This window comes from Puma concolor, chromosome C1, assembly GCF_028749965.1.
Source record: "Puma concolor isolate L17-30 chromosome C1, mPumCon1.1.hap2, whole genome shotgun sequence".
NCBI lineage: Eukaryota > Metazoa > Chordata > Mammalia > Carnivora > Felidae > Puma > Puma concolor.
The window spans coordinates 37304867-37317308 of NC_141674.1; the positions used below are offsets into that span (position 1 = coordinate 37304867).

At 49.3% G+C, this 12442-nt stretch overlaps 1 protein-coding gene across 2 annotated transcripts; it reads right to left on the reverse strand.

Annotated features, from left to right (window-relative positions):
* Positions 1-1311: 1311 nt before the first annotated feature.
* On the reverse strand, positions 1312-12208 carry LOC112872102 (cytochrome P450 4A11-like). Of its 2 annotated transcripts, XM_086716873.1 has the most exons (12): positions 11912-12205; positions 9192-9333; positions 8316-8360; positions 7435-7562; positions 6159-6283; positions 5648-5802; positions 5105-5211; positions 4828-5018; positions 4598-4731; positions 3236-3300; positions 3011-3087; positions 1312-1608 (listed from the first exon to the last, which is right to left on the reverse strand). In XM_086716873.1, the coding sequence occupies exons 1-12, from the start codon at positions 12104-12106 to the stop codon at positions 1440-1442; spliced, it is 1533 nt and encodes a 510-aa protein (XP_086572999.1). In that variant the 5' UTR covers positions 12107-12205; the 3' UTR covers positions 1312-1439. The 2 variants fall into 2 exon arrangements, with proteins under 2 accessions (XP_086572999.1, XP_086573000.1); XM_086716874.1 differs by lacking the exon at positions 3011-3087 and having other exon boundaries at positions 1396-1608; positions 11912-12208.
* Between the last annotated feature and the right edge of the window lie 234 nt (positions 12209-12442).

A 12442-nucleotide genomic window follows, 5' to 3' on the forward strand; every position in this document is an offset into this window, starting at 1 on the left:
GGCCCTACCAGGGAAAGAGAAAACAAAACAGGAGGATGGGACCTTCAAGGGTGAATAGGAGTTCACCAGGTGGAGTGCTAGAGAAGAGGATGGGCGCTAAGGGCTCATGGAGAGCCTATGCAAGAAAGCATTTCTGATGAGGACAATTTAATCTCTTACTTGTTCCTGCTTCTCTTCTCCAAAGTCAGTTTTAGGCCCAAAATTCGGAAAAATACAAACAAAATATCTTCATGAGGATTTCTTTAGAAGGCACCTTCCATGAGTCCCCTTTTCCTTCTGCCCTGTTCCTCACCCATCTCACTGTAACTCCAAAGTCCTTCTCTTTTGCCCAACTTCATGCTAGGAGATTCATTACACAACCCACAGCACTGGAATTCCTCTCCCCCTAAATCGGGGCTTCTGTCCAAACCCAGGGGTACGTAACCACTTTACTCATTCCTCTCAACCTTGCCCCAGTTCTCTGTTTACTTCCCATCTCTCTCTGATCCCGGCCCACTGAATTTGGACCCTACTCCTTCCCTTACTTGGCCCAGCACCAGTTTTGCACCTAGCATACCAGGAGCAGTTGTGGAGGGAGGTTGGAAGTGGGTACTTGGAGTGGAATGCTGTGTGTCAGTCTGTCTTTTCCTCCCTGAATCCTCGATTTCCTCTATATAGTTGGGCGCATATACTTGTAAATAGCTAACATTTACTGACTGCTTACTATGTTCTAGGCACTGAGCAAAAAATATTATATATTTTATCCACAACCATTCTAACACAGATTTTTTTTAAATGTTTATTTATTTTTGAGAGAGAGAGAGAGAGAAAGCCAATTGGGAGAAAGGCAGAGAGAGTGGGAGACAGAATTGGAAGTGTGATCTGCTCTGACAGTAGAGAGCCCAATGTGGACTTCCAGCTCATGAACCATGAGATCATGACCTGAGCCGAAGTCGGATGCTTAACCAACTGAGCAACCCAGGTGCTCCAACCCGAAACAGATTTTTTCAAATAAATCTCAAAATCTGAACGAGAAAACCAAGGCACCCAGAGCTTAGTTGCCTTTCCAGGGTCAATATACTGGTAAGAGGGAGAGCCAGTGTTCAAAGCCAGGCAGTCTGGCCCCAGTCCCTTAAGGGACTAAGTTTGTGTCATTTGGGAAACCAGCAAGACAAAACAGTACAGGACAGACCAGCGCACAGGAAGAATAACGACAGGAGAGGCCAGACAGGCTAGAGGACAGGTGCGTAATCGAGAGTTACACGCCCAGTCAGGGCTACAGCCAAGTAGGAGGAGGGTAACAGAAAACTAGTAGGAGTCTTGGAAAAGACAGTCTGATGGGAAAGAGGGGGAGATCATGGAGGTTGTGAGGGAGGCAGAAGACAGGGGACGGGAGACACAGACAGGAAGACAGGATGGCAGGCAGGAGGTTCTCGGGCTCATGCTTGTCTGCACAGATTTTAGAGGAGCTTCCTGAGATGCAGGTGGATCCCATTCTTGGACCTCAACACAATTCTTGGCCAGGGAACAGGGACCCTGGAAGGATCTGGCGCCAGCTCAAAGCGGAGCAGGGTCAGGGCCACCGCCACCTTCATCTCGCTCATGGCAAACTGCTTCCCGATGCAGTTCCTGGGTCAGGGAGGGAAAAGGAAATGAGAAGTGGCCTCAATCCCCTTGCTGGGAACAGCACATGCAGGGCCCTCCTGCATGGGTCCGGCCCCCATCCCTTTCCTTCCCGGACACACACACATCTCGACCCAAGCCTTGCTTCACGCTCTGCCCCTGACCTTTGACAAAGCCGACAGTCTTCCAGGACTAACTCCTACTCCTACCTCTGCTGTCAGCAGGCCTAAGATCCTTTTACAAGAGGGTCACCTCCCTGAGCCGCACAGGCAAGTAATGTGATTTCTGGCAGTGTTGTCTGGCCCTCTTCTGTCTCCACTGGCAGCCACACATCTTCCACCAATATCTAAGAGGAAGGACTCATTCCCAGGGAGAAACCAAATCCTAGAGCCAATACCTGCAAACATAATCGGCTCTAAGCCCGTTCTGTGAAAGTGGATTCACTATTTGAAGAATTGATAGATTTATGTATTCAGAAAAAAACTTGTTTCTAGTAACTCTTGGAAAGTTTCCTGAAGTTACTATTTAGAGGACAACTTCAGCAGCATCGGAGGATTTCACAGCAGCCACTCTGGAGAACAGTCACCCAGCTCCACGGCCCCTTCAAGTCTGCTTTATGTTTTATACTCCAGGAAACTTTCAAATACCATGTGTCATGTATGAAACAGAGGCTTTTCTCTCAAAAGCAGTTTAATGTCTTCATTTGCATACATTTGCCCACTCAGCGTTGGACTGAGTGTAATGTTAATGTGTGTAGAGCCCAGACCATATATACTGATTTGACAACTGGGAAAATTGTCAAGTACATGACCATTACCATGTATTCAAGAATTCTTTTGGATAGATGCAAACATAACAGCCACACAGATTAGTCGAATACTTCATGAAACCCTTAAGAGGCTACAGTAACCATCCCCACGTATGACTTAAATATTTGAGATATGCAAGGCAGCTGAGAATGGACACACATGCAAAGAAGTCAGTGGTTCAGTGCGGGGACAGGATGGCGAGTTGAGTAGGAAAGGCTGGTTTGAGAATGTGCACAAAAGAAGTCTATTGATTCCATCCAGACTTTGAAATCAACAGCAGTTGAAAATTAACATGTGAGAAAATCTATTGCGCAAAGTCGTACTCATACAGTGAATCAAATACCAGAATGCAGTGAGCTTTGGATCAGCCACTGACACTGAATTGTAGCTACAGGTTAGGTATGAGCGACGGGTCAAAGTCTCCAGGTCATGTGGTGCTTACCAACTTTCTTTTGTAAATAGACAGGGATACACCTTTTTCCTAGCACAGAGACACGCAACGGCATATCTGTAGGCACCCATATTAACATAGGAAGTCACAAACATCAGGTATATACCCAGAAAACAGCCCCAATCCCATCTTGGTACAAGTAACTCACCTTGCTCCTCCTGAGAAGGGCAAGAAAGCATGGCTGTGTCGGGCAGAACCCGGTGCAAACCGTGAAGGGTCAAACTCCTGCAGAGGAAGCACCAGGACTAGGACAGGTGTGGTCAAGCCCCTCCTTCCTATCAACCAGCCACCAGATGGACCACCCAGAGGTGGGACAGGAGGATGGGTTGGTCTGGAGAGCTCATCCCAGCCCCTCCTCCCAAGGCCATCATACCTCTGGGTTTGGCCACACATTCGGGTTGTGGTGAAGGGCATAAATGGAGAGCAACACTGGGAATCCTGTGGGACAGAGGAGAGAAGACTGATCATACCCATGCCACGAGGGGCCATGTGCACACACAAACAGTTTGCTAACCACAATAAGAGCCATGTCTCATCAACACTGAGTGGAATGATCGTGTTGCAAGAGAGGTGGGGCAGACAAGGCAAAGCATACAGGCAGAAAATACTAGATAACCCTGCTCAGGCTGAGAAGCAGGAAAGAACTGGAGGCTTACTTACTCTTTGGGGCAACTCAAGTGACAACTCAATTCACATCTATCAAGTAGCATCCATAGGCCCTTGGGTAATATGCATGAACTCATTCAATCCTCACAACAACCCTCCAGTGAAGGCACTCATGTCCCCATTGTCCATATCAGGCACCTAGAGCCTCAGAGAGGCTAAGCTCCTTGCCTATATCCACACAGCTAGGATGTGGCAGGCCTGGAGTTCAGATCAGAGGTGAGCCAACGGTGGCCTCCAACCATGGCTGGATTCTCAGATCTGGTCATCAGGTAGTCTCTGCCACCAATCTGAGGGCCCCCCACTGACTGGACTGTCAAAATAATGACAGTGGATTCCCTGATCTGCTTCAATGACTCGACCCCACAGGGAATGAAAAACAGCTCTGTGTGGCCCAGAGGGATTTTCTCTCCAGCCATCAAATCTCTGGATATTAGAAGTTTATGCTAATTTTGAAGCCCCTTGCTGAAGTCAACACCTCCTTTTAGAGAAGATGCAATGTATTGAGTCGTTTTTATTTTAACTGATATGTATATAGCTGTTTGCATTTGTCACAAAGGGGTTATCCAAATGTTATGTCAAATCTTCAGCATATTCAAATAGATACGACAGTGAAGACAGAATTGGTCCATGAGTTTAGACTTGGAGTCAGGAACTGGAGTATGCAGTTTTAAATCAGAGAATGTCAGTGCCTTCAGTGGGAATGCTGTAGCGTCACAAAACAATGGGATCTCATGGTAATAGAATGTTTTTGTTGGATAAGTTTGGAAACTTAGGATTCTGTTCTTTTGAGATCTTAGAATTGAGATGCACCTTACAGGTTATTTGGGAGAATGAACCGAAATAGAATATATTCTCCATAGATAGGAAGGGGAAGTAACCTTTATGACACTTTGGCAGTGCTCTGGCTCTGTGTCAGGCATTTTCTCTCCTCATCCAAACCAGAGAGTAAGTGTCCATTTATGGATGAAAGATGACCAGAGTGATTGAGAACTGCCACATGACATGTGGACCACTGACGTCCCATGTGTTCCTGCAGAGTGTTGCTGTGTGAGTGTGGTGACCTTCATACCTTTGGGTAAGGAACGTCCATCAGGGAAAGTGATGGGCTTGTTGAGCTCTCTGCCAATGCCTGGAACTGGTGAGTAGAGTCGCAGTGCCTCTTTAATGCACATGGTGGTGTAAGGCATCTTGTCTAGGTGGTCCCTGAAACAAAGCTTTCCTGAAGGACAGGCGAGATGCTGGCAAGCAGGGAATTCTCCAGTTGGGTGGACTGGGCTCTCCTATCTCGTGAGCACTCACCAGGTGATGGAGGCACCATCCCCCAGCAGGATCTGGATCTCCTGCCGGCACATTTGCTGATGCTCAGGGTGTGTGGCCAGGGCATAGAGGATCCAGGAGATGCCACTGGCTGTGGTGTCATGGCCCTCAAACATGAACGTGTCCACTTCGGCGCGGAGGTCCTTGTCACACAAGCTGCTGCCGTCCTCCATCTGGGAAGACATGGTGACACAGCAGGATTTGTCTCCCTCCTCCAAGCTTGTGGGCAAAGCCTCATGCCTCCCCTGCTCACACTCACTCTGGCAAAGAGAAGGATGTCCAGGAAGTCCAAGTGCCTCTTGCTCCTGACCTTCTCCAGCTCTCCCTCCTCCTGCAGCTGAGCCTTCCTCAGCTTGATCACTCGGTCTGTCCCAAAACAGTGTTCCCAGGCAGAGCTGAGAGCTCTGGGTGCCCAGACACAGCCACCCACCTTAGCCCACCTGCTGCCTGTATCCTGGCCTGGGTGCCAGCTGGATCAGAAGGAAAGTGGTAATGTCAGGGTGAGAGCTGTGGCACCATGTGCTTGTGTGTTGGTTCACCCCTCAACAGGACAGCCCAGGGAGGCTCTGCTTGAATGCTGCTGGCAGGGGGTCTCATTCAACCTTCACCCATGTGCTGACACATGTCAGCTCCTGCACAGCACTGGCATCCTAACACCTGCACCAGGGGGGTACCCAGGGTAGGTGTGTCCCAGCCCCTGAAGTGGCTCAAGGGGGGATAGGGCTCTGCTTGAGTGTTCAGTGCCTGTCCCTTTGAGATGCGTCCAGTGAAGGAGGGAGCCACCCAGGGGTTAGAGTCCAACCTGTGTGTTGATGGGCTAGCTGGCAGGCCCGGTGGTTCCAGCGGCCTTCAGGGGTCAGCTTGTAGATGATGTCATTCTGGTGGAAAGCATTCCTCACTCGGGAAAAAAACAGGTTGCTCAGGTCTTGAATGGCCTGGATGTAGGACTGGGAGATCCTAAATCGGGAGGATGCAGAAAGGCCTTGATGGAAGGAGACTTCTGCCCTGAAGTGGATTTGGGGCTGTGAGTGAGTGTTCCTCAGTCAGTGGGTCAGGCAACTTGAGGCATTCGCACTTTCTGTCTTAATACCCTCAAGACCCTCAGCCCTTTGTGAGGGACATTGCAGCCAGGCTTTTCCATATGGCAGGGACCTGGGATCTGTGCCTAATGAAGGTGTGCTGTGGGCTGAATTTGACTGTGGTCTGGGACGCTCTGCAGAATGTGGCTGTCTGTGCTGGGAAACACCCCAACTGCTCTACTTACCTCTCAGCATGATAGGAGATAGGACCCAGAAACTGAGGATTTCACTGACCTGTCTGCTTGCTGTCTGCCCTGGTAGCTGAAGGCACACTTCATAATGGTGTCCAAGGTCATCAAGGAGACATGCTCAAAAATCTCCAGATATGAGTTCTGTCTGATGAGGTCCTCCCACTTGTCCTGTGTTGGAGGGACACATTAATCCTCTACTCCTCCAGAAGGCCCATGCGCTCTCTGTAAATATTCTGATGAGATGTCCTCACCTTCTAAAGGGGATGTGTTTTAACATTTTTTTTAATGTTTATTATTGAGACAGATAGAGACAGAGTGTGAACAGTGGAGGTGCAGAGAGAGAGGGAGACAGAGTCAGAAGCTGGTCCAGGCTCCAAGCTGTCAGCACAAAGCCCGACATGGGGCTTGATCTCACAAACTGTGAGATCATGACCTGAGCTGAAGTCAGACGTTTAACCGACTGAGCCTCGCAGATACCCCAGATGTGTTTTAACAATTTGGGAACATACAGCAAATATGTGTTCGAAGTGTGATGAGTTTTTTCTCAAAAACTTTTGTTACATAAATAATCACTATCTCCTACAAGTTAGGAGCAATTTATGGTGCTAATAACCATAGCAGACCGGAAAACAATGTTTCCAAGGGGACAAGGGGTGAATCTTCTCTCTCCTGTGATTGATCTAGACACGAGAAAAAAAAGGTGCAGTCCCACATTAGGTAGCAAGTGTCAAGGCAAAAGAAAAGTAATGGGCCAGTACCAGGATTCCTAAGTAAAGGTATCAGGGACTGTTCAGCAAATGTCAGCTCATCACAGTTAGTGAGACAGGGTCCTGCTCAGAAGTGATACGAGGGCATGATCCAGCCCTGGGTTTTGAGATCCGGTCTCCACTTCCCTTCATGAAGTGGTGAAAATCTATGCAGAAGCTTTTGCCCCAAGGCTAGTGCCCACCTCAGTGACATCCTGGGGTGTTCACCTGTAAATGAAGCTGCTACTGCCCAGGCCAGCCAGGGCCACTTGTCCTGTTGTCCACAGGGATTGACTGCTCTTCCTATCCAAGCCGAAGACATAAAGTGGGAGGAGAAGGGACCCTGGATCCACCATGACTGTCTCTTCTGTGGGCAATGAGCACAGAGTGGAGGCAAGCCTGGGTACTTTCTTTTCCCTCCCTTGTTGGGGTACCCGGTCTCATAGTAAGGTATAAGTGCATGATTTTTAGGGCGGTGCCTGATTGATGTCTCCAGGACACATCTGCCTGAGAGTGGGCTCTGTGAACTATGCTGTGGGTGTGAGTGTGCAGGTGAACGTAGGACGGACTTACCAGCATCACATGGACAGAGTCGGCCATGAGCCGCATGTAGGGCTTCAGGATGTCATAGTGGAAGGCTGGGGTCAGCATCCGCCGGTGCCGGAACCACCTCTGCCCATTCAACAGGAGCAAACCATACCCTGGGCCACAATGGGGCTGTGTTGGAAGGGATCTCCCAAGAGTTGTCCAGGGTATTTGGCAGGAACCCAGAGTGTGAGATGAAGGGCATCCTGGGTGAGGCAGGGAAGGCCAGTGCATGTCGGGAAAGTAAATTTCCAAGAGCTGGTTCACAGCAAGTGGTCATGACAGCTGAGAGATCAAGATGGAAACTGAGTGGGGTGCGAGTCTTAGAAGGACTTTGGTGAAAAGTGAGGTTGACATCATTTCCGAGGACTGTGAAGTGTTGTGGAAGAGGCTGAGCTGCAGGAGGGCTCTCCCCACCATTAGGAAGTGTTTCATCAAAGGAGAGAATGGACATATGAGGAGTTTAAGATACAAAACAGATGAACATAAGGGAAGGGAAGCAAAAATAATATAAAAACAGGGAGGGGGACAAAAGCCTAAGAGACTCTTAAATATGGAGAACAAACAGAGGGTTACTGGAGGGGTTGTGGGAGGAGGGATGGGCTAAATGGTAAGGGGCATTAAGGATTCTACCTGAAATCATTGTTGCACTATATGCTAACAAACATAGATTTAAATTAAAAAATATATTAAATAAAAAGCCCTTAAAAAAGAAAGATAAAAAGAAGAGAATGGAGAGGATGGAGCTCCATTCAGCGATGAGGGTGTGACTGTGGTTCTGGTCACCTCTTGTTTAATCTGGGCCGAATGGATAGTTTTTGGCAAGCCTAACCAGAAGGTGGACTGTGGTCCTGATTCCATGTACTTACCTATCCAGGGAGCCAGGAATCTGGAGGAGTCATGACGCTTTGGGTCTGAAAAGTACAAGGGGCATTAGAGGAAACTGGAGGGAACTGAGGAGGCAGCTGTGGTCCAGGCCATTGGCCTCCATCCCTTCCTGAGGACTGTAAGCTGGCAGTTTGTTTCCATCCACTTCCCACTTGCCTCCCAACCATGAATCTTGTTTCTTTCCTGATAGTCACTGTAGGCTCATGATGACAGACTCAGTGTCTATAGCATAGCCCCAACGAGGATTTTGAATCAGCAAGAAATATAACTGCTGTCCTCAGTGCCACTGAAAAGACAGTAGCTGGTGTGTATTTTTTAAGGATGACCCAGGATTTCCATGACATAGCATGGGCAACAGATAGGGTTCCAAATCCCAGCCATCATGGATAGCAAATTGTCTTCAAGATCTGGGATCATATAAGTTTGGTGAAGGAAGGAAGGAAGGAAGGAAGGAAGGAAGGAAGGAAGGAAGGAAGGAAAAAAAGGAAGGAAGGAAAAGAAAAGAGAAAAGAAAAGAAAGAAAGGTAGAGGGAAGGAAGGGAAGGAAGGCAAGAACAGAAATAAGGGAGACAAAGAAAAAAGAAAAGAAAAGAAAGAAGAAAGAAAGAAAGAAGCAAAGAAAGAATGAAAGGAAGAAAGAAAGAAAGAAAGAAAATGAAAAATGCAATCCCTCACAGCTGTTTAAGCATTCCATCTAAGTATCTATATTTGGCCTTATGCTGGCTTATGCACTAGAAGGATGGTTGCTGGAGGGTACTGAAGGCTGAGCCATGACTCTCTTCCAGAATTTCATAGTCCCCAAAGAATGCACCCAAGAGGGAAGAGCCATAGCAGAAGACATGTGGGATAGTTCTCACCTGATCGCCCCAGGATCACCTTCATGTAGTCCGGGTCATAGACTATGAGGGTAACTTTGCTCCCCCACAGCCAGCGAGGACTGGCGCATGGGTATTTCTCTGCCCTTTTCTGAAGGTTTTGTAGCTCTTGGCCATCTTGGAACTGTAACCGAGGGAAAGACAAGTCAATAAAACCTTCCTCGTTAGGTGCACTGCTTAGAGTGGTGGTGGAAGGTAGGATGGCCACAGGGTGATAGTTCTAGCTATCCACAGTGCTTAAGAATTTGGAACTGTTTCTGATGAGACAGGTTCTGACCTAGATTCCACATTCAGTGAACTTATGTTCTAGTGTGGGAGTGGAGTCGGGGAAGAGAATCAGGCCTTAGAGTCTGAAGTGTCCTTCAATTACTTAAGGGGCCTGCTCTGTGCTCCCAGGTCATGGCCATCATGGGTTACCCTTGTCCTTAGATCCAGTGCAGTGACCATCCAGTGGGAACCTCTTACCACAAAGCTATGTTACTTTGTCCACCACGATGCCCTCAACCTGCACAGCAGGGGCCTTAGGTCCTGTTTCAGCCCAGTGTAATGCCTCTATTCTGATCACATGCTCTCCTCCTCCAGGGGACCCAAGGAGCCAAATAGCCCAGCTATTCCCCTCTCTGGGCCATTCTGAGGGCCACTGATCTGTCAGCTGTCTGGACAAACACGTGGGGCTGCGATCTGTCCCTGAGCAGGTCTGGCCAGGGCCAGGTGACAATCTTGTAGAAGAGACATTGCCTAAGGTGGCAGTGGCAGTTACTCTGTCGGTAAATACCCAATGTCCACTGGCCTTCAGCCTGCGACCACTCAATGCAGGCTATGCTCCACTAAAGCTGCAGCCACAAAAAATATCCCCCAAAGGAGGCACAAGGACAGAAGGAGGACAGAAACTAAAGGGACAGCACAGACAATGGTCAGGTGTTGTGAGCTCTGCTACTAGCAGTCATGCTGAGACAGGGGAGGAAAGATGGGGCTGTTGACTCACCTCTTTCCCACCCTGCAGTTCCCCTTTCATAGTTCCTGGTGGATTTCACCCCTAGGTAGTGCAGCGAGTTTGTGGACCCACAGCATGCTTGTCCTTCGTAGGCATTACATTATTTTCAATTTTTATCAATTATGCAGATTAGAATGACTTGCTTGAGACTTAATCATCAGCAGCATCATCCCCACTTTACAGAGGAGGAAACAGAGGCATAGAGTATGTGGCAGAGCTAGGATAAAATCTACGGAGCTTGGCTCAGAGACCACATGCTTCCCTGTCCCCATTGTGACTTGTCACCTTGCCTGAAGGTTAGCTTTAACTCACCTCAGGTGGCATTCTAACTCCTGACTTAGCCAATAACAGAGGAATTGAATAAAGGAAGGTTTCAGATAGAATTATAAAAACAAGAAATATTTGGCTACAATATCTGATAGGTCAGCAGCCGATGAGAGATGATGATTGGGCACCGGGAGTAATATTCGTTATGTAACAGAACCTGTCTGCTTACGGAGTCTACATACAGTCAGTTAATGGGAAAGTCACTGGAGGAAGTTTTTTCGTTCCTTATGTCAAATCCCAGCTCGGGAAGGTGACAACTGCATCTAACAAAAGGTCCCAATTTCTCCAACTGGACAAATAATCTGGAAGTCATTAGTGCAACAATGTGCAGGAAGGAACTGGGCTCTGGCTGTCTCCCTGTGGCTGACATGAAGTTTCCATCTCTGGAGCCACTCGGTTGAAATCGCTCTGCCTCTTTCTCTGAGAAGAGACCGGTCTCCGCTCTCTGCAACACCCCACCTCCTAGGCTTGTTCAATCCACACCCCACTAGTGAGCCCCTCTCCAAGTGCCCCCCTTCCTGTAACCCTCCCTCGGGGACCAGTGCTGACAGAACTGGCTGGGTAGGTGCTGTCTCCCACCCAGTCACCCCAAGCTGCTCCTTCCTCTGTCACTGCACAACCTGAGTCAAGCATCCCTTGGGGTCAGCTCTGCGCTGGCCACCGGGGTACTGGAAGGAGGTGACATCCTCAGCCCATGGATTACATGGTGCCGGGTTTGGGGAATGAGAGCTGATGTGGAAACAGATTCTGTTAATGGTGGAGCTCAGTGTGAATGCTCTTTACCTGCCCCATCCTGGGAACCTTCTCCTGTGTGCCAGTGACTTTTCAGGGTTGTAGCACTGACACCACCAGTCTGGAACATCCACAGTCTCAGGCACCCAACCTGGTTGTTCCCTACACCTGACGTGATCCCCGGTCCAGCGGTTGACCCTATTTTCCTGTAATCTGACACCTTCTGGGATTCCTGTCTATGGTCTGCATAGGTTGGGAAACTGCTAATGTCTGAGTCCCAGGCATCTCAGGGCCAGGCTGAGAGGATGGGGTTGAGTGGCTGGGCAGGGAAGCATCAGGAAGCCTGTTCTGAGAGAAGAGGCAGGGCTGCTCAGCCTGAAGGGGAAGACTCAGGAAGGAGCAGCCATTGTCCTCAAAGAGCAAAGCTGCACCACAGCCTGCAGATCTGCCTAAAGAAAGAGGGCACCAGCACAGGCTTCCTTGGAGGGGCTGAGCTCCAGGGCTGGCGTGGGGCACCAAGGTCTGAGAGGTAAGCTAGACCCACGTGCTGTCACACAAGAAGCCTGTGGGATGCATCTGCTGACCAGGAGGATACTCTGAGAATTCAGGCCCACTCTGTCCCCCCATTCCCCAACCAGCCCCTTCCTACCTCCTGGATGTGCCCAAAGAGCCAGTGGGAAGGAGGGGACGGGAAGTGCTGGACCGCTTTGAGCAACCACTGCCTGCGCAGGTAGAGCTGTGCTGCCTTGAGCAACAGCAGAGTGAAGCCTAGCAGGGAGGCCACTTGCAGGAGCCCAGAGACACCGTCCAGGGGTCTGGTGAAGCTCAGCACAGAGACACTCATGGTGCAGGGACAGCTGGATCCGTTGACTATTCCTGACTGTGGCTGACCTCCCCTGAGCACCGCAGCCTTGTCAGTCCAAGGAAGATTGCCCTGCCCACAGAGAGGGAGGGAAATAGGAGGGGGCAGAGGTTAGACTGGGCCTCCAGAGTTCATTAACTGAGAGGATCCACCTTGGGAACCAGTGGGAGGAAAGCTTTCCCAGCAGACAGCAACAGTGGCTGGCAAACTCCCACTTGCCCTTCTCCCTATTATTCATCCAATATTTCAGGAGCACCCCTAAGTGCCAGGTGTACTGAATGCCACAACACAGCTGCCTACAAACAGACATGAGCCCTG